Here is a 21,107-nt window from a genome sequence, read left to right as displayed (position 1 = left end):
GTGGGTACTTTGCCTGGCACACAGTAGGTGCTTGAAAGCTGGTGAATGGGCAGATGAGCAGACCAGCTCTCTCCCACCGGTGTGGTCCTCTCTTCCTTGTTGTAGTTCTGCATGTGACTGAGTTTTGTGTCTCCCACACTGTATATGAATTGGGTGCTGGGGTGTCCTTTTCAAGGCTTGCACATAGTCTGTGGGTGGTAGGTGATGAGCTCTTGAAAGGGTGGGGTAGATCACAGAAAAAACGAGGCTTTGGGAGAGGGAGCAGTATGGTTTCTGCAGGAAGAGGCTCTGACTAATCAGATGGGAGGGAAGGGGTTGAAGAGGAGAAGCCTGTTAGGATTTCAGAGCTCCCCAGTGAGATTCTGTAATAGCTATTTTAACCGCTTTTACTGGCTTGGCATGTAGTGCTTTTTTGGGCTAACAAATTATCTTACTATGGTAGGAGGGTGAATATTTGGGTCTGTCTTAGGGTAAATTAAAATAAGAACAACAACAACAAAACCCCCAAAAACCTAAAATGCTTTTCAGGCTCTTTCAGACCGACTTTATACTAAGGTGGTTGATGTCAGTTTGGACGGTTGGGAGGTGACAGGATGGTGAAGGCACAAGTCCCTAAAGAAGTGGGTACCCGGGTCCACGTGGAAGGACACCTGGTGGGGTGGAGGGTGGAGAAGGTAATGGCTCTGAGTCCCTGAGGTGGAGGTAGAACAGCAGGGCCCAGCATTCTAGAACCTGCGTGGGTTCCAAGATGACCATTAGAACTTAGGGAAAGGACGTGGTCAGGGGATGCGTGAGTCAGTTCTCACCCTCCACCACGTGGGTTCTGAGCCCTGAACTCAGCCCGTTAGTAAAATGATGGCCATTTTACTAACTCTCTCTTAATTATTTTTAAATTTTACTTCATATTTTTTCAACTTTTGTATTTTCTAATTTTTACCTACACACCTTACATCCATATGTGTGTCCATCCTCCTCCCTCACCCCTTTTTTGAGACAGGGTCTCATATGTAGACCTGGCGGCCTAGAACTTGTTATGTAGACCAGACTGGTCTTGAACTCATAGAGATCCACTGCCTCCTACTCTTAAATGCAGGGATGAAAGATGTGTGCTTCCATGCCTGGCTATTTATTTATTTTGAATGCGGTGGTTTTGATATGCCACATTTTTAGTCAGCAGTGACAGGTCACCCCAGGCCCCGCATTTAATTATATGTCCTGAGCTGCTGTTTCCTTGGCAGCATGTTGATGAGTGGAATATTGGCCGGCTGAAGACCATCCTGGACCTGGTGGAGAAGGAGAGTGGGATCACCATTGAGGGGGTGAACACCCCATACCTGTACTTTGGCATGTGGAAGACATCGTTTGCCTGGCATACAGAAGACATGGACTTGTACAGCATCAACTACCTGCACTTCGGAGAGCCAAAGTCTTGGTAAATTCAGCCTGTAATAGCACCACACATCCGCCAGCATGGGGCTTCTGACTTTCCATACACAGGGGGAGTGTGGGTTCTGGGTACCAGCTTTGGTGTGGAGCTGACATTCTGCATCAAGTTATGCTTTGGGAGCCCAGAAGGCCTTTGAGTAGCAAGTTCTATTTTTGTCGTTCTTTGTTGTTTGGGACAAGGGTCTCAACTCTTTGGCCCAGGTTGGACTTAAATTGAGATCATTCTGCTTCAGCTTTCCATAGGCTGGAATGAATAGGTACTTGCATCCATGAATGGCTGAACAAAGGGGTTTAGAGAACAGAGTATTTAAATATGTATAGAACCATGCTTCATATGTGGTGGGGTGAGTTACTCAAAGTCATGGGGCTGTACCAGGCTTGCTGATGTTTTCTGATTCTCTCTTCTCATTGGCCTACGGCTTTTTTTATTTTTTATTTTTTGCTTTTTGAGACATGGCTTGTTTGTGTAGCTCTGGTTGTCCTGGAACTCTGTAGATCAGGCTGGCCTTGAACTCAAAAGATCCACCTGCTTCTGCCACCCAAAGGCTGGGATCTAAGGTGTGCACCGCTGTGCCCAGTTCCTGGGGTATTTATTAAATTAACTTTTCATATGTTAGGAAGGTGTCTTTGCTTATAGAAAAGTGATTTGGTGTGCAGCAAATGCAGCTATGCTGAACATGTTCCCGCTGTCCACATGTTGGGGGAGACAGTCCGTGTACTGCCCTGTCTCTCCATCCTGGCCTTTAGTGGAGACTGTCTGTGACAGCAGTGAGCACACATGTGAGGCACTCGGCCTACAGATAGGAGGCTGGTCAGGACACACCAGAAAAAAAAGTTACAGGGTGCTAAAGGAGAGGTGGGTTAGAGGACAGGCATGGCTTTAGAAGACCTGGAAAGGGGAGGCAGAGCTGGGTGGAGTGGTGGAAGGCAGGGAGGAGGGGAGGAGGGGACCACTCCCCAGGCTTCAACTGTAGGTGCAGAGCTTTTTGATTGACAGAGGCCACGTGTACTTAAAGAGTCCACTGGTGCTGTGTCCATGGGACTGTCCTGGGTCCGTGCTGCCTTCCCGTTCCAGGACCATGTCTGTGTCCCACTGTACTGAACTGAAATAGCCCTGAAATTGTGAAGGTTAAAATAAGGTAACGGAATAGAATGTTTAGCAGTTTTATTGAAGTTTTAAATAGTCTTAGGTGGTTTTATTTCCTTTATTTTCCCATAAAGAGCAGCTCCTGTGATGTCTAGACACCACACTGCATGGAGGAGTAATTAATCATTGGGTAATCAGTATAGCTTTTATGGTAGAGAAATGGGTTTATCTGCGGTACAGGGCCAAGTCTCAGGGTGCCAAGTCCTTGGTCGCCATGTTTCCCATTCCTTCAGCCTCTCCATCAGGCCTTTCCAGGAGCATTGTGGAAACATTCACAGTAATGTAATGGCCCCTCCCCAACATCCATGAAACAATTTTATTAAGTGAACATAGGAGAAATAAGTTCATACTTCTGTGTGGGCTCTCCTTTGTCTTAAAGTCGGATATGACATTTCCATAAATTATTTCTTAGTGTCCCCAATGTACTCAATCTGACCTGGAATCCTTTATTTTCCTATCAGCCTTTCTAGTTTTGCTTGGCTTAAGGTGTTCTGAGGAAATACATTTTAAGTTTGGTGTGGTGAACACACCTTTAATGCCAGCCCTAGGAAGGCAGAGACAGGCGGATCTCTGAATTCAGGCTAGCCTCGTCTACATATTGAGGTCCAGGCAAGACAGGGCTGCACAGTGAGATCCTGTCTCAACCTCCTCCCCCAAAACTATTTGTAGCTGGCACATGGTGGTTTTACATATTTATGGGCTGTAGTATATTCCATACATGTATGAGATGTGTAACAGTCGTATTGGAGGATTTGTTATACCCATCACCTCAGACATTTGTCATTTCTTTGACCTGGGAACCTTCAGGATCCTGTCTGATCCTTCAAGGTGTTTGTGAGAGCATCCCTTGCCCTCTGCTGGTGTCTAATGTTACCATGTGATTACAGGTACTCTGTTCCACCTGAGCATGGGAAACGCCTGGAACGTCTTGCCAAAGGTACTGTATCCCCTCCAGATACAGGGTCAGTCTTCTCCAGTCTAACTCCCTGCCCTGAAATGTCCATTCTCTCTGGTCAGATGACCTGTGACCTTTTACAGGCCTGCAGGTGGGGTGGGTATATGAGCTCAGCTGCTAGTTTGCACACCTCAGTAGAACAGGCCTAGTCTGAGCCTTTCTTAGTCTGTCCGAGGAGGACTTGGTCCTTTTTCTACTCTTTCTGCCATCAACTATCCAAACCTCAACCAGGAAATAACTTGGTCAGAGTCTCCTCCCCAAGTTCCAAATGTGAAAGCCCAAATCCAGTGACTGTTTAGGTGTGTGTGTGGGGAGGAGATCCTGAGTAGATCAAGCTGTCAATGTGGTGTGTGCCCTTTGAAAGGCTGGGGCCAATGTGGTGTGTGCCCTTTGAAAGGCTGGGGTGCAGTCTTGGTCTTCAGGGCCTGGAGAACGTGGTAAATTGTTCTCAGCTCTGTAAGAACAAAGGCGGCTTGAGTGTCTGAGTGCTGCCAGAGTCTGATTACCCATGTAACCTCCGCCTGGGAGAGCTGGCAGCTCATCAGAGGTCTCACTCTGCTTAGAACACAACTCCCTTCCTTCCCTCCCTCCCTCCCTCCCTTCCTCTCTCCTTCCCTTCTTCCTTCCCTCCCTCTCCCCCTTCTTCCTTTTCTCCCTCCCTTCCTCTCCTCCCTCTCTCCCTCCTTCCTTCCCTCCCTCACTTCCTCTCTCCTTCCTTCTCTCCCTTCCTCCCCTCCCTTCTTCCCCTCCCCTCCCTCCCTCTTCTCTCCCTCCTTCCTTCCCTCCTCTCCTTCCTTCCCTCCTCTCCTTCCTTCCCTCCCCTCCCTCCTTCCTTCCCTCCTCCCCCCCTCTTCCTTCCTTTCTTACTCTCTCTTTTTTGGCCAGGCATTGTGGCTGATGCCTTTAAATCTCAGTAAAGGCAAACTGATTTTTTTGAGTCCCTGGCAACACAGTGACAACCCCCTTTCCCCTCCTCCCCAAATTTTAATTTACACGCCTGATTGTGTTGTGTGTCTGTGTTTGTGAGTATCATTTGTGGTTGGATTCCTTGAAGCTGGAGTTCTAGGTGCTTGTGAGCTGCCCACCATGAGTGCTGGTAACCAAACTCAGTACTCTGTAAGAGCAGTAAATGCTCTGAACTGCTGAGCCATCTCTCCAGCTCCAGCGCTCTTAGCATCACTCTGACTGTCCTTATCATTCCTGAGATCTGCAGATGTGAAGTGACTTCAGGATCCCAGAGCTTGCACAGAGCCTCCTAATAACACAGACCTCCATCCTTTGATACAGGCTTTTTCCCAGGAAGTGCTCAGAGCTGTGAGGCCTTTCTCCGCCACAAGATGACCCTGATTTCCCCATTGATGCTGAAGAAGTACGGCATTCCCTTTGACAAGGTGATCTGCCTGTGGTCCTCACAGAAGTGGGTGGAGTTTTGCTGAGTGTGAAGCTTCCATCTCTAGGGTGGAGGTCGATAACGGGTGGCTCATGTGCTGTCCTGCTGCCAGGGCAGGGCAGCTTCCACACTGGGCATTAATTGGTAACAATAGGTGGTTGGGTTCCTAGCATGCATGTGATTCAAGACCTGGCAGTTTTGACTTGTCCTTGGTTGATCAGCTAAGTGGTGGCAAAGAGACACTCGGAGCCCAACTCTAGCCTCTGCCATATGTGGCAGCTGCTTTAAATCTACTTTTTTTCAGGTGACCCAGGAAGCTGGAGAGTTTATGATCACTTTCCCATACGGTTACCATGCTGGCTTCAACCATGGCTTCAACTGTGCAGAGTCTACCAATTTTGCTACCCGTCGATGGATTGAGTATGGCAAGCAAGCTGTACTGGTAAGCCATCTCGAGTTCTTCTGTAACATGATCCGCAAAAGTGTCTGATTGAGGAACTTGTGGTCTGAACATTTTTTTTTTTTTTTTTTTTTTTTTTTTTTGAACTTTTGGAATCTGGAACAGTTGCTGGGAATGTGTGGGAGTGCCACCATTGTGTGTCCATAATAGCTTTTGTTGTTGTTGTCTCTCACTCAGTGGCCCTGAAACTCCCATTGTAGCCCAGGCCTAGCTTCAAACTCTAGGCAGTCTCCTGTGTGCTGGATTATGGGTGCATGTCACAGTTATGGCTTTTTTTTTTTTTTAATTAAATTTTTTTTTTCTAAGCAGGCTGGATGGGGATTTGGTGGGTTATAAGACAGCACAATGAAAGCCCCCAAGAGTGTAGGACCTTCTACTTGTCCAGGGGACCATGATTGGGGATGTGTTTGACCCTTAGCTATCATGGATGAGTGGCTTCTCAGCCAACATGTTTTCAAATTAATCTGCAGTAAACTTGATGAAGCCTTACTTCTTTAGGATATGGATCTTCTGGTGGCCAGGAGCTTGAACTTGACTCTAGGCAGGGCTTCAGTCATGTGTTCCTTATTCTGCAGCTTGGTGTAGATGGACAGCTTGGCCACTGTGACCCAAGGCTTCCCAAAGGTACCCAGTGTACCTGTCAGGAGCCTAGATTGGGAACAACATTGAGTTAAAAACATATGAATAGACTCCCAAGGTCCTTTAGGACAACCCATATAGGAACCACTTCCAAGGAGAATGATGTTTGCAGCCACTGCATACCATGACCTGGTTACTTTAATAGCTGGATTTTTTCACTCTTAGAGCATGTGCATGTGCGTGTTGTTAACTGTTAATACCCTAGGGTATTTGCATGTTAGACATGTATTTACCGATAAGCTATATCCTCAGCCATTTTTGTTGTTTTTATTTATTTATTATGTACACAGTGTTCCACCTGCATGTATCCCTGCAGGCCAGAGAGGGCACCTGATCTCATTAAGGATGGCTGTGAACCACCATGTGGTTTCTGGGAATTGAACTCATGACCTCTGGAAGAGCAGCCAGTGCCCTTAACCCCTGAGCCATCTCTCCAGCCCATTGTTGTTTTATAAAGACAGGGCAGTCTGGGCAGTATTTTGGAGGCAGAGTCAGGCAGATCTCTGTGAGGCCAGCCTGGTCTACAGAGAAACCCTGTCTTGGGATGGGGGAGACTGTCCTTGAACTCACAGGAGATCTTCCTGCCTCTTCCTTGAATGCTGTGATCAAAGACATGCACTACCACTCCCAGCCTCAGCCCACCCCCCTCACGTTTTATTTGGGGCCTGGAGAGAAGGCTCAGTGGTTAAGAGCCAGAGGACTGGGTTCAATTCCCAGCACCCACATGGAAGCTCATCACTATCTGTAACTCTGACTCCAGGAGTTCTGACACCTTCACACAGATACACATGCAGGCAGAACACCAGTGCACATAGAATATAAATAAATAGATAAAAAGTTTTATTATTCATGTATTGGGTGCTTTATATTCCAAGTTCTCCTTGAACTTGTGATTCTCCTGCCTAAGCCTCTCAGACAGCTTGGACTTACTGCACACACCAATACTGGCACACTCCTTAGGGGTTCGCTTTATTATAGGCCAGCAGTGGGCCTAGACTACTGAACCAAAATAGTAAACTTGCCTGTTTGGTTCCAGCTTGGGTAGATGTTCAGGGGCAGGTGGCTGTTCACCATTGGGAAAACGTGTACAGATTTTGTCTCTAACCATTCTCCTTAGACCCATTCAGTTTGGTTGGTTGAGCCCTAGTGCTTGCTATGCATTCTGCTTTTCGTTTTCCTGTTGGCTTGAATTTGAAGGCTCTGTGGGACAATGAACCCTCAGCCTGGGAACCAAAACATGAGCTTCAGCATCGGCTAAAATTGGTCTATTAAATTTGGAATATATTGTACAAGTAATGGCTTTCACCTTGTCAATTTTTCTTTTTTTTCTTTTTGAGACAGCATTTCACTGTGTAGCCTTGTCTGCCCTGGAACTCACTGTGTAGACCAGGCTGGCTTCGAACTTACAGGGCTCCACCTGCCTCTGCCTCCCGAGTGCTGGGATTAAAGGCGTGCATTACTGCACCCTGCTTTGCCATGCCATCCTTACATGTGTTAAAAATGCACTTGGTCATATTCCTCCCGTCGCCCTCTCGAGCCCCTCTGCCAGCAGTGTGGTTTTAACGCTTCTAATGTTCTAGTCTGCTTAGGGGTGGGGGTGGGACGTGGAGAGGTGGGGCTGACAAGGCATTCGCTCTCATCTGTCTCTCCTGTGGCAGTGCTCCTGCAGAAAAGATATGGTGAAGATCTCCATGGATGTGTTCGTGAGGAGGTTCCAGCCCGAGCGCTACAAACTGTGGAAAGCTGGGAAGGACAGCACTGTTATCGACCATACTCTGCCTACCCCGGAAGCTGCTGAGTTTCTGAAGGACAGTGTGTTGCCCCCAAGAGCTGGGAATGAGGAGTGCCCAGAGGAGGACATGGAAGGGGTCGAGCAGGGAGAGGAGGGAGACGTGAAGAGAAGGTACTGGGCAGGCTGTGGGCTTGGCCTTGGGGATAGGAGGTGACTGCCACAGTTTGAATGTTGTGTCTTCCGTACTGCATGCAGGCAGGTCTTGGAAAAGGCTTTGGAAGCCGCAGCACTGTTGGCTCCAGCACTTCCTTGTGGTCCCTGCTAAGGAATGGGGGTAGTGAGCTGTGCTGTGCCCAGAGTCAGGCTTCCTTAGCATCACCTAAGTGTCTCTTGAAAGAAACGTGGTGGTAGGAGCTAGAAACCAGCTCAGGAGGAATACGGAGTGGCATCTGGCTTAATCGGGGTCTGGGCCAGAGGATCTGTGCACATAGGGAAAAGATGGGAGGGACACTGTGGGGCTGCCTTGTCTAGGCCGGGTGCCCTACCAGACATGCCCTGTCTCTGTCCTCACGGTAGATGTCCAAGGTGGGCAGCAGCATCTGCACTATTCAGTTGATGGAATGGCTTTTCTTTGGGTTGTGTGTCAGCATGTGTGAATGCATTTGGGGGGATGGGTATACAGAGGCCTCTTTAGAAGGTTTGCTTTCTCCTTGCAGCCTGGCCAAGCACCGGATAGGGACAAAGCGACACAGAGTCTGTCTTGAAATACCACAGGAGGTGAGCCAGAGTGAACTGTTCCCCAAGGAAGAGCTGAATTCTGGACAGTATGAGCTGACAGAGTGCCAGGCCACCCTCGCCCCAGTGAGGCCCACCCACAGCTCCGTGAGGCAGGTCGAGGATGGCCTTCCCTTTCCAGGTGAGCCGACAGTGCTGGTTGTCCACAGCCTGTCTGTTGTGGGGTCAATGTTGTATTGAGTTGAAGGGTCAGAAGAAACAAATATGAGAGTCTGGTCTGTGAGCGCACCTGTACTGGAATGTGAGAAGCATTTTGCTTGGGGACATGTAGGGCAGGCCAGACACAGAGAAAAAGGCTCAGGGAAACAACCAAAGACAGACTTCTGTGAAGGAGATTTTAGTAATATGAGGTGGGCAGATGTCACAAGGAGCCGGCCAGCCCTGGTGATGGGAAGTACTATCTCTGGAGCCCTGGGTGCTTTCCTCTAAATTTGATACTGGGTTGGGAAGGATGGATGCAGGGTGTGGCCAGGGTGGATAAGAGGAAATTATTGCATGTGCTTTGCCTGTATATGAGCTTTCATGCGCGTGTGTATGCATCACAGAGGAAAGCTTGGTGGGGTGTGTTCTCCTTTCGCCTTCATGTTGAAAGACCAAATGAAAGACCCCCAGAGCGTGGACCTTCACGCTCTGACTCAGGAAAGGCAACACCTCAAGTCACTCACGAGATGCTGTCTTGATGCAAATAGCAAGAGGACTTTTTATTCCAAGTGCACTGGGGTCCACAGTCATACACCACGCAGGGGCAGAGGACTGAGGACCCCAAGTGCAGAATTGAGGGTTTACAACAAAGCCTGCACATCGTAAACCAATCATCTCATAGCATCAAGAGCCCGCACCATTTTACAGTTTTTAGACCAATCATTTAAAATTATCCAAGCCCGTGCTTTATAGACCCGTCAGTTTTCTATAGCCCGAGGTCTGTATTTGCATGGGCTCCTAGACCTTTTGCCTATTTACTGGCAGAGGACAGGGTCTGGAATTTAAGGTACTTTTAAACTTATAGCTTCCTGGGGTCATTGGAGAGTTAGGCTGTATTTTCCATTCTTTCAGTGTGAGTTCCCAGATTGAATGAAGATTTGCCAGGCTTGTGCTACCTGCTGAGCCATCTCCCTGGCTCTTATTTTATTATTTGTTCATTTTTATCTTTAATATTTTGAGATAGGCTCTATGTATCCCTGGCTATCTTGAAACTCTCTGTGTAGCCCACAAGATCTGTCTCAGCCTTCTAAGTGCTGCTATTAAAGGCGTGTACCACCACACTTGGCTTATTGGTTTTTGGAGCAAGGCCTCACTGTGTAGCTCAGCCTAGTTTTGAACTGAATATCCTCTTGCCTCGGGCTCCTGAGTGTTGGGGTTATAGGCATGTGCCACTGAGCTTGATTTGCTTTTAGTCATCGTCTTGCTCTGTACCTTGACGGCCTTCAAATCCAGGCCTTTTTTTTTCCTCCTGCCTCTCAAATGCTGGGATTCTAGGCAAACACCACCATGCTCATCTTAAAAGTCTTAATTAAATATAGCTGCACCTGTTGGAGGAGTACAGTGTCTTCACCAAATCAGGTGCCTGCCACTGTAGCATTTGTTCACTTGGAGGCTGGAGGACCCATGGATGTAGTAAGAAATGTGGTTTTGGAGCAGGCAACTCAGATAGGTACCAACTCTAAATTTATTAGGGACAGGCTTATCTTGGGCTTGAAGAAATCTGTTTACTCTGTGTCTGATGGCTAGATAGCACTGTGGACTTGTGCTTTGTAGAGTTTCTTTTGAATTTGTGCACAGGCCTGTCATGTTTGAGTTGTGATATCTTATACCCAGGACTTGGAGTGAAGCCGTCTTGGTGAGCACTGAGTCTTGATCACTCAGTGGCCTGGTTGGTTGGTAGACTTTGCCATCCTGCTTCCAAGAAGGAAGCTGGCTCTGTGTGATATGCACCTGTATTTCAGATTACTCTGATCCCACTGAAGTCAAATTTGAAGAGCTGAAGAATGTGAAGCTGGAAGAGGAAGATGAGGACGACGAGCCGGAAGCAGCCGCCCTGGACCTTTCTGTGAATCCTGCATCCGTAGGAGGACGCATTGTCTTCTCAGGTCCCCCCAAAAAATCGTCTTCCAGCCTGGGCTCCAGCTTATCCCAGGATTCAGTTTCTTCAGATTCTGAAACCAGCGAGGCTGTGTCTTGTCAAGGCCAAGAGAAAACTGGAGTTCTCACTGTGCACAGCTATGCCAGAGGGGATGGCAGGGTAGTGGCCGGAGAGCCGAGTGTGAAGAAGGAGCGCAGCGTCCCCCGAAGCATCAGCGAGCAGGAGCTGGCAGAGGTACAGGCTGCGCAGTGGTGTGGGAGGCCACTGCCCTCTGGCAGCCTGTGAAGGAGGGGCCTGTGGGGGTGAAGGTGCGCATGTGTGTGGGAGGGCAGGAGAGAGGCTCCCTCCGTCTTGCATCTGCTGCCTGCAATGGTTGTGTTAGTGCGCCAGGTGACAGTGCCTGTCTTCCTCTTTCTCTGTGTGTGACTGTTGATCCAGAGGACTGCATCGCAGCAGCAGGGACAGAGACTTGGTTGGATGTGCTGATGTGCTGGGAGCCAGCCCTTCCTCTAAGTCCCTGCCTAGAGCACAGAGGTTCTGATGGCTGCAGCCCAGGTGTTTGGGGTTGGAGATGAGGTGGCATCGTAGTCACTGTTTATTGCTGTGAAGGAAGAGACACCGTGACCAAGGCAACTCTTATAAATACTTACAAAAGAGGAAGTATTTAATTGGGACATATCTTACAGTTTCAGAGGCTTGGTCCTTTATCATGGCTGGAAGCGTGGCAATAGGTGTGGTGGTGTTGACCTTCATCCTGATCTGCAGGCAGAAAGGGAGACTACTAGGCTTGGCATGGGCTTTTGAAAGCTGGAAGCCCACCCACGGTGACACACTTCTTCCTATCCATGCCTCCTAATCCTTTCAAACAGTTCACTCCCTGGTGACTAAGCATTCGCATATATGCTCCTGTTGGGGGGCTTTTTCATTCAAACCATCACAGTGGCCTTTCTCACCCTGATGTTCAAGGGCATTTTCTTCTTAGGAATTTTTACTGCTCTGTGTGATGCTAGCTCGTCATTGATAGATCTTCCTTTTGGAGACCAGGATGGATTCTGAAAGTTCTACATGGAAATGTGTTTGTTGGGTCTCCTCCTAGTACCCACTGTTTCCAGAAGCTATTCTTTTCTTCCTTTTTTGTGTATTGTGGCTCCGGGCAGGTCTGCCATGCTGAGAGGATTCCTATTGGCTGCAGCTGATTCACCTCTGGAAGATAACCTCTTTCCCTAGCCTCACAGCTTGCATGGTGCAGTAAAAGGTGGCGACTGGGCATGGCAGTGCACACCTGCAGTCCCAGCATTGGGAGGTGGAGGAAGGAGCAGGAGCTCATGGTTGTCCTTAGCTACGTGATCTGTTTGAGACCGACTTGGGGCTGGTCTTACACAAACAATAAAGAGAGGCTAGTGAGATTGGTTAAAGGATTGGTTAAAAGGATAAAGGTGCCTGCCATCAGACCTAACGACCTGAATCCTGCTTCTGAACCCACATAGGAGAAGGAGAGGGCCAACTGTTAGGTGGTTTCCGACCTCCCCATGTGTTGTGGTAAATGAACGCTGGAGTGGCCACATCCCTCCCCCCTGTGCTTGTGTGTTAAAGAGCTCACCAGGTAGCCCTAGCTGGCCTTGAACTCACGGACCACCTGGCTTTCTGTTCCTTCATATTATGTAACTTGTTGGTTGGCTATCTTTGAAAAAGAGAAATGCGTGTGAGTTTGCTGTCATTCTTGCATGTGGACCATGTTGATCTTCCATATGTGTGGTTCAGGTGTCCCTTGTGTTGCCTTTTGCCCCTATTTAAGCTTTCTTTGCCCCTTATCCTTTTAAAAAAATATTTTAAATTGATTGTGTGTATGTGTGTGGTCTTTGTGGGTTTGTGCAAGTGATGGCAGGTGCCTTGAGAGGCCAGAGGTGTTGGGTTGTCCTGCATCTGGACACAGGTGAGTGAGCAACCAACAGGACGTGCTGGGAACTGAATTTAGTTCACTCTAACAGCAGTAGTGTTAACACAGCTTTGGAATCATATCTCCAGTGCCTTGGGTTTTTCTTTTTGATAGGATCTTGCTATGTAAATTTTCTTAAGATTTGAGGGGAGGGTTGCATGTGCACGTATGTACGTGGTGAGTATACTGGGGTCAGAGGACAGCTTTGAGGAGTGAGTTCTTTACTTACCACCCTTAGGGTGGGTGCTCTTGTTGCTGCTCTTCCAGCTACATGGCCTGAGAACTTCTGGGTAGGTCCGTTGTTGCCTCCCATCTTGCCTTAGGAGTATTGTGATTACAAATACCTGCCACCACGTCTAGCTTTTCCTATCTGTGGCTTGTAGGGATGGAACTCAAGTCATCAGGTTTGTGTGGCAAATGCTTTTTTACCTGATTGGTCATCTCTGGCCCTGGATCTTGCCGTTTGGTATAGCTCAGGCTGACTTTGAACTACTCCCTGACTTCTACTTCTGCCTTTTTACATACCACCCTTTGTTTTTAAACTCAGACAGATCTCATTAAGGTTCTCGCTAACTTGCATAGGCTGACCTGGGACTACAGTTTTCACCATCTCCCATGTGTTTTGTCTTTTTCTTTTTAAGGAACACTGAGCTACACACAAAACAAAACAAAACATTGTTTTTTCAGTTATTCATTTTGTGGGTGACTTTGTATGTGTTTGGGAGCATGTGTGCCACGGTGCACAGGCGGAGGGTGAGAAGACGACGTTTGGGAATCGGTATCTTCTCTTCTTTCATTGCGAGGATCCCATGGATCAGACTCACAGGTTGTCAGCTCGGTGGATAACACCCCTACCCACTGAGCCATTTCACAGCCCTCCCTCTTATCTCTCAGTACCCAGATAATTCTCACCACTTCCTCTAAGTGTCATGGCTCAATTTCTGTAGACTTCCTGCGTGCATCTCAGTGATTGCAGGCTAATGAATTAATAACCACCATGCTTCCTTCTGGTTGCCTTGACCAGTGCTCTCTGTACCCCCTAATGCAGCACCCACAAGAGAATGCTTTTCGGCTAGGAAACCATCTTAACCCCTGCAGCTGTCACCTTGTTGTTTTTCCTCACAAGCCCTCGGGTGCCACCACCCTGCTGCTGCACAGCAGCTCTCTCCACCCCGTCTGGCCACTGCTTGCAGAATTCTGACTCCCTGCTAGTCTCTGTCCAAAGAGCACCTAGCAAATAGCAAAGATGTAACGGATACTAAATATTTTATGAACATCCTTCAGGCTATTACTGTAAATTAATTCTACATTTTTTTGGTGTTTTTTTTTTTTTTTTCCCCCAGTTTTGGAGAGCCTGCAGCAAGCCAATAAATACTAGTCATCTGCTTTTCTCCCTGTATTTGATATCAATTAAGTGATGGATAAAAAAATTGGGTTAGATGTCATTTTGTTGCCAGCAAATATGATTGAACAAAGTGACTTTTTAAACCTGTGGGCAAATGGTCCTGCTTCTCTTACTTTCATGTAGATGGATGAGCTAGGGTAGGGATAGGCAGTTCTGGATGCTCACAGGCCTTCACCATCGTGATACACAGGGTTGGGGGGGGCTTCCCTTTAGATGCCTCTCTCTCAGGCCTGCTGAAAGCCTGCATGCTTTCAGTTCCCTTCTCGCCTCCTTGTGGGCTCTCATTTGAAATAATTCCTCTCTGCCCTGTCAGTGTGCGCTGGCAGCTTTGTGCCGTGTTCTGTGGGCCAGGACTGCCTCCCAGGACCTCCAAGCTCCTTGAGAACTGAGTGTGGACAGAGAGGAGCATGTGCTTTCAGCACTGGGTGATGCTGAGTGACGCAGCAGGTCCCATTGGAAGAGCTGGCAGCCTAGCTGGGCTGAAGGAGTTCAGGGTGTCGAGAAAGAGGAAGTTTGGAGGAAAACACCAGGTAGACCAGGTAGATTGGAGTAGGATTCTGGGAGAGGAGGGCGTTCTCTTCTTCATGTGCTGATCGCTTACACCAAGGTCAGAGCATCCTGGGTCTGCTCTTCATGCTCTGCCTGGAGACTAGAACTCCACGATCTTCTTGGAAGAGCACAAAGATGGAGTGTGAGTGCTGTTGGGAGCATGAGGGTGCCGTTGTGCAGACCTCACCTCAAGCTCTCGCTGGGCCTGCTTCTCCATCGGCTTCTCCTGCTTTAAAACCAGATGCCATATCACTTCTCTCCTCCTCCTCCCTTTTGTCTTTTTTTTTTTTTTTTTTTTTTTTTCCTGAGACAGGGTTTCTCTATGTAGCCCTGGCTGTCCTGGAACTTACCCTGTAGACCAGGCTGGCCTCGAACTCACTGAGATCCGCCTGCTTCTGCCTCCTCTGAGTGCTGGGATTAAAGGCGTGTGCCACCAACACCTGGCCTCATATACTTTCTTTAATATTTTTCTTTTCCTTTGGGTCTCACTGTGTATCTTTGGCTACACTGGAACTCACTGTGTAGACTAGGCTGTTATTAAACACACAGAGATCCCTAGTGCTGAGATTAAAGGAATGTGCTTCTGCATCCAGCTTATTTATTCTACTCTCAAGAGAGGAGGAAAAATGATTTAAAGAAGAAAAGCCCTCAGTGGTGATGCAGGCTTTAATCCCAGTACTTAGAAGGTAGAGACAGGTGGGTCTCTCTGTGTTCCAGGTAGCCAGGGCTACATAGAGAAACCCTGTCTCAAAACAAAACAAAACAAAACACCAAAAGCCCCCTGGGAACCGGTTCCTTTGGTTTGAGAGGTACTAAGAGTAGAGCTGGACTGTGGCAGGCTGAGGACAGAAGATGCACTTGAGTTTCTGGAACGTAGGAACCCAGGACTAGAAGACAAGATGGCCTGATAGATGTGTAGCGCAGCTCAGGCAACTCAGGTGTGACTTGATTTCCTGGAGTGGCAAGGGCATTATTTGTGAAAAGTAGAGATTCAGAGAAAACAGAAGGGTTTTTAGTGTTTGGTGTGTAGTGTTTCAGTGTTTGGGAATGTTTGTGAGGTATGCCAAAGAAGGGGCATGTAGGTAGGATGTGTGGGGCATGCACTAGCATGGGTGGAGATAGATGGGCAGGGCAGGGGTTGTGTGAGTCAGAATGAGAAGGAACAGCCAGTGGTCTACATTCACCATTCCTTGGCACTAACTGGCCGGCAGAGCTTGGCCTGTGAGCCTTCTGTACATGCTTTAGTGAAAAAGCCAGCATCAAGACTGACTAGGTTGGTATGGAGGCTGAACAGCTTTGCCCATCCCTGAAGATCTGAGATCGTGTGTCTCAGGTACTCACACCACTGCCCTGGTGTTCTCAAGTTATAACTGGGCCACTTACTGACACCACATCAGGCTCTGTCCAGAGCGATCTGGTAAGCTAGTTTTGGTGACAGCGTCCTGCTGTCCCCACAGCTCCAGGAGCCATGGAGGTACACATGCTGCAGAGGTACTTGCTCAGACGGCTGACAACGGTGGCGGTGTCTGTGCAGAGCAGAACAAGCCTCATTGGCAACGTGTTAGAAGAGGAAACAGAAATTTCTGGAACCTGGGGCCCAGGTTTATTGCAGGCAGGGGTCTGGAAGATTCTGCACAAGGTTCCTGACCCCTCTTTGACTGGTGCTGTTGGTGTGTGTGCCTTAGTGATTATATTGGTCCTGCTCAGATGATCTGGGATAATCCCCCTACTTTACAGTCTTAATTCTCCTTTGTCATATTAACATGTTTACAGGGTTAGATCTGCTACAATTTAATATGTTTACAGGGTTAGTTCTGCTACAATTTTTTTTTTTTTTCCTTTTTTGAGACCGTTTCTCTGTGTAGCTCTGGTTCACCTGGAATTTGCTCTGTAGACCAGGCTGGCCTTGAACTTGGAGTTTGCCTGCTCCTGTCTCCCTGCTGGGATTAATGGTGTGCACCACCACTGCCTGGAGGCTACATGTCTTACTATCGCCATTTTACCAGCTTCTTTTCTCCCTGGCTGCAGACCATGCTTAGATGGCCTGTCCCAGAGGCCATTCCTTCTCAGACTAACCTTACTTCGCTTGTTCCTCTCCAAGATGTGCTGAGGCATGAATCCTTCCTGTTCTTACTGTCTGCTGGGATGAACAGACAGCAAGTCCATATATCCCAGTGGCCATGTGTTCTGGGCTCCTCTCTGCTCTGAACCTTCCGAGCTCTGCCAGACTCCATAGTTAAACTATTTGCAGGGCCTCTCCTGTGGAGCCTTCCCAACTCTGTGTGAGGCTGCATGGTGTTTCTCTGCTGCCTCCTCCTTGTTCTACTGCCGAAAGTCTGCTCCTTGATCGGTTGAGTGCCCACCAGTGTTCATATCCACCCCCATGAATGTAGCTCTGCGGTTTTGGTTTTCGAGATGGGATTCTCACTGCAATGCCCAGGCTGACCTCTAACTTGTGGCTTTAAATGATCCTTCTGCCTCAGTCTCCCAAGTAGGATGATAAGTACATTCCATAAAGCATTGCTATAACCTGAATATGAACCTATGCTGAGGTTCCTGCTCTGACTTCTGACTCTGCATTTCTTAATGCCACACTTTCCAGGATTAACAATTGTTGTGCCACGGCTGTATGTTTAACTTAGTCTGTTATCGATGACTTTATCCAGGTGAGCCATCTTAGCTCCTTTACCTGTGCTAATCCAGTCTAGAATCTTTCCTGTTCCCAGTGTATTTCTCCCTGGTCTCCCTGCCTGGCACACTGAGGTGTGCTCAAAGTAGGAAGTATCAGAATATTGTTAAGTTTAATGATAACTTATAAATTTAATTTGTAATGACTTTGCCTTTGTTTTATCCCTTTATAGGCAATTGAAAATGTGCAGAATTAGGTCAGCCATAGGGAAATAGTTGTTTTAGGGAATGAGACTAGAATTTCTTTAACAAAGTGAAATCTGGTGGATGGCCCTGCCACCCATTTAACCACTGGCTCAGTGGTTAAAAGTACTGGCTACTCTTGCAGTGGACCAGCTTCAATTCCCAACACCCACATGGTGGCTCAAAATCCAGTTCTAGAGGGTCTGATGCTCTCTTCTGGGCACATGGTGCACAGTCATAAAGGCAGCAAACACACACATAAAACAATAAATATTAAAACATAGTGAAGTCCTGCTGACTTGAAAATTGTGACGCATGGGACAGGGGATGTGGCTCGGTTGGTAGCCCTAGCTCTGCTTAAACATGTGCAGTGGTATGTACCTGCGTAACCCCAACACTTAGGAGGTGCAGGTAGGAAGAACAGGAACTCAAGGTTATCCTGAACCTGGGATATGTAAGGGCTTGTCTGAAACTAAACAAAACAAACAAAAGCCCCCAAAGAAGCATTCGAATCCAAGAGAAAGCTGTTTGGGTAGAAGGGAGATGGTACCCAGAGCCCCTCTTGCTCACCACAGTGGTGACTACTGAGAGGCCTCCCTCACACGTTTGGTTCTATGACACAGAGGGTTAAGTCTGGCTCTGTTCATGCAGACACCATAGTGCCCTGTTGTACATTGGAAACCTGCTGCTTTGGGTGCATTGTCTATTTGGGGTCTGTTTGGAAGACTGATTGTGTGTCAGAGGTCATGCCTACTAAATACCCTCACTCTTCACCTTATTCCTGTATGTTCCATATACCTTTCACTCAGGGAGACTAGATCACGTCCTGCCAGTCTATTGTTCCATACCTCCAATCCTGAGAGGGCTTTGCACATAGAAGGGGTCCTGGCAATGTTGGTCTCATGGACATTAACCTGTTGGTAAACCTGTGTTTGCAGGAACAAGCTCTGAGATGCTCTGTATTCTATGGGCCCAGGACACCTCTAAAGTGGCCCTACTGTGCCACCACTTTTTTGTAGATGGGAGGCATTGTTTCAGTCAGTGTTGGAAAATGGCCTCATTTTCCCACTTAATGGTTTTGCCAAGCCCTTGTCTTACAATGTCAGTACAACCAATTTTGAAGTATGTTGATTGAAAAGAAACTCTTGGAGTATTCGTTAGTCTGTACATCTTAGACCTAATTATGTCGGCTTGGGGATGATATGATGCAAATGCAGGGTTAAATCAACCTTCCCTTCCTTAGCATCTTGGCCAGAGGGCAGATACTCTGTCTCCCTGATGTTCTTTCCTGGAGAAGAGCAAATTTACTTCCCTGGGGTGTGCCCAGTGGCCATGAGAGCCCAGATCTCCCATCCAAGTACTTACCAGGCCCAACTCTGCTTAGTTTCCAAGATCAGACGAGATGGGGCCTGTTCTGGGTGGTATGGCTGTAGACAAGCGTGCAGATCGCATAGGGTGAAAGGTGGAGCTTGAGCTGTCCTTGCAGGGGCTTAGGTACCCTCATCCCTTTGTCTTCCAGGTTCTCCGTGTGGATGGCCCTGCCACCCATTGTAACAGGTGCTGACCACCCAAGGAAAGGGGCACTTTGGCCCTTCTGATGTCCTGTTGTGTTTCATGGCAGGGACCTTACTTAAAGTGGAGGGTTCCTGGCTTGTCCTCCAGTTGAGGCATCTTCTGAGAAGGCCAGGAAGCAAGATAGAAACAAATTTCTGCCTCAAAATTCTAAAACACACTAGTATAGACTAGTTTGCTTGGCACTGTGGCTTACGCTTTTTTAAGATGTGTTTTTAAATTGCTTTAACTTTCATTTTATTTTACACATGTGAGTGTCTGGCCTCCATATATGTGTGTGCACCATGTGAGTACAGTGCCTGAGAGGACAGAAGAGGGTGCTGAATTCCCTGGAACTGAGCTTAGGGTGATTGTGAGCTGCTGTGCAGGTGTCAGGAATAGAACCAGGTCCCCTGGAGGGCAGCCAGTGCTTTTAACTATTGAGCCATCTCTCCAGCCCCAAGACGGGGTGTGTGTGTGTGTGTGTGTGTGTGTGTGTGTGTGCGTGTGTGCGTGTGTGCACGAACGCGTATTTTTTGTTTCCTATGTCCCTCCTCTCTCCTTAGCTCCCCTTTCTCTCCAGTTCTCTTGAATTCCCTCCCTCCCTCCCTCTCCCCGTCCCTCCCTCCCCTGCCTCCCACTTTTGAGATGATATACTGCATATATAGCCCATACTGCCTTTTGTTCTTTGTCCTTATGCTTCAGCCTCCCAAGTGGTGAGGCTTGCAGGTGTTTCCAGGTGTGTGTCATCATAACACCCTCCAGTTTCATCAGCGAGCTGATTTCCCTGGTTTGCTCAGGTTGCAGATGAGTACATGCTTTCCCTGGAGGAGAATAAGAAAACCAAGGGTCGCCGCCAGCCCTTAAGCAAGCTCCCACGCCATCACCCGCTCGTGCTGCAGGAGTGCGGCAGTGATGACGGTAAGTCTTTATCTCCTCCCTTTCTTGAGAAGGAAGGCAGTTCACAGTGAGCCTTGCTCTCACAGGGCATCAGAGGTCAGGGGTGAGCGAGGGCTTGTGGCTTAGCTCCTCTCCCAGGTATCCCAGGCGGAGAGGGGACAGCATTTTCTTTTGTGTCTGGTTTGGGAATTGAGTTTTCTTCACTCACTCGTTCAAGATTGGTGGACTGTGCTACATACAGGATAATTTGCATGTAGGTTCTTTCCTTTCTTCAGCTATGAGGTACAAGGCTGATTTTTCGGGATAGTAAATTCTGTCAATGCTCATGAGCCTAACGAGCTTTTTCTCACAGGCATCTAGAAGTCATGGAAGTGTGTTTGAAGCAGGGTAGTAACACAGTCAAGTTGGTATTAGGAGGGCTGCTGCCAGAACAGGATGTTGGTGGCAGGGATTGGAGAAGTAGAAGAATGGCAGAGAGCCAGCTGGAGTGAAGAGCTGTGGTCCCCAGGGAGAAGGATGAGCTGATGGCCTCCTCTATGTCTTAAGACTTTTAGTTGGCTTCTGAAACCCGTTTCATGTGGATAGAGGATGTTGACATGGGAAGATACAGATGTTTTGTAGGGTTATTTTAAATAAAGGGGTCTCCTGGAGAAGGGTGAGCAGATACTGGGGTTAGCTAGGCAGAGGAGCCTCGGAAGGAGACAGAAAAGGGAACTAAAGACCTATGCAAGGAGAAATGGGAAGTGTGGCTCTGAAGCTCATCTTGACAACAGCAGGGTGTGTGGCCCCTTCTGCTGCCTGGAGCAGAAAGAGGATGCTGGCAGGCAGGCCTCAGCCGCTACTGGCCTCTCCACCCTTGTGGAAGCAGAGCTGCTTGCGCAGTGATGCTATGGTGCTGGGTACTCGGTTTCCTCTCCCTTCCTCCATGTGCTGCCATGGCTCCTCTCAGTTTTCCTTCTAGAGAGTATGAACAACCTAGGCATGGAGGCAGCCTGGAGGTCCTGGGGTCAGAAGACTGGACAGACCCCGAGTAGGTCCCAGCAGTGCCTCTGAGTTCGTGCTCCAGCCCCGCTGAGAGTTGCTGCCTGTTGCAAAATTGCTCCCCTCAGTGTTTAAGATGACACAGATTAGTGAGGTGGTGGTACTCGCCCTTAATCCCAGCACCGGGGAGGCAGAAGCTGGCAGGTCTCTGTGAGGCCAGCCTGGGCTACAGAGCAAGTTCTAGGACAGCCAGGGCTATGCAGAGAAACC

General features: G+C 48.2%; 1 protein-coding gene across 2 annotated transcripts in view; it reads left to right on the top strand.

Moving 5' to 3' along the window:
- Positions 1 to 21,107, top strand: part of Kdm4a (lysine demethylase 4A) — a 46,603-nt gene that overhangs the window by 9,562 nt on the left and 15,934 nt on the right. For both annotated transcript variants that reach the window (XM_051188606.1, XM_051188607.1), the window contains exons 5-12: positions 1,239 to 1,432; positions 3,481 to 3,530; positions 4,836 to 4,939; positions 5,243 to 5,380; positions 7,696 to 7,940; positions 8,486 to 8,685; positions 10,508 to 10,878; positions 19,757 to 19,877. In XM_051188606.1, coding sequence (XP_051044563.1) covers positions 1,239 to 1,432; positions 3,481 to 3,530; positions 4,836 to 4,939; positions 5,243 to 5,380; positions 7,696 to 7,940; positions 8,486 to 8,685; positions 10,508 to 10,878; positions 19,757 to 19,877 — 1,423 coding nt within the window. The remainder of the gene's footprint in view (positions 1 to 1,238; positions 1,433 to 3,480; positions 3,531 to 4,835; positions 4,940 to 5,242; positions 5,381 to 7,695; positions 7,941 to 8,485; positions 8,686 to 10,507; positions 10,879 to 19,756; positions 19,878 to 21,107) is intronic.

Source organism: Phodopus roborovskii, unplaced genomic scaffold, assembly GCF_943737965.1.
Source record: "Phodopus roborovskii unplaced genomic scaffold, PHOROB, whole genome shotgun sequence".
Taxonomy (NCBI): domain Eukaryota; kingdom Metazoa; phylum Chordata; class Mammalia; order Rodentia; family Cricetidae; genus Phodopus; species Phodopus roborovskii.
Note: the sequence above shows the minus strand (reverse complement) of the source record. Positions and strands in the feature narration are given on the sequence as shown.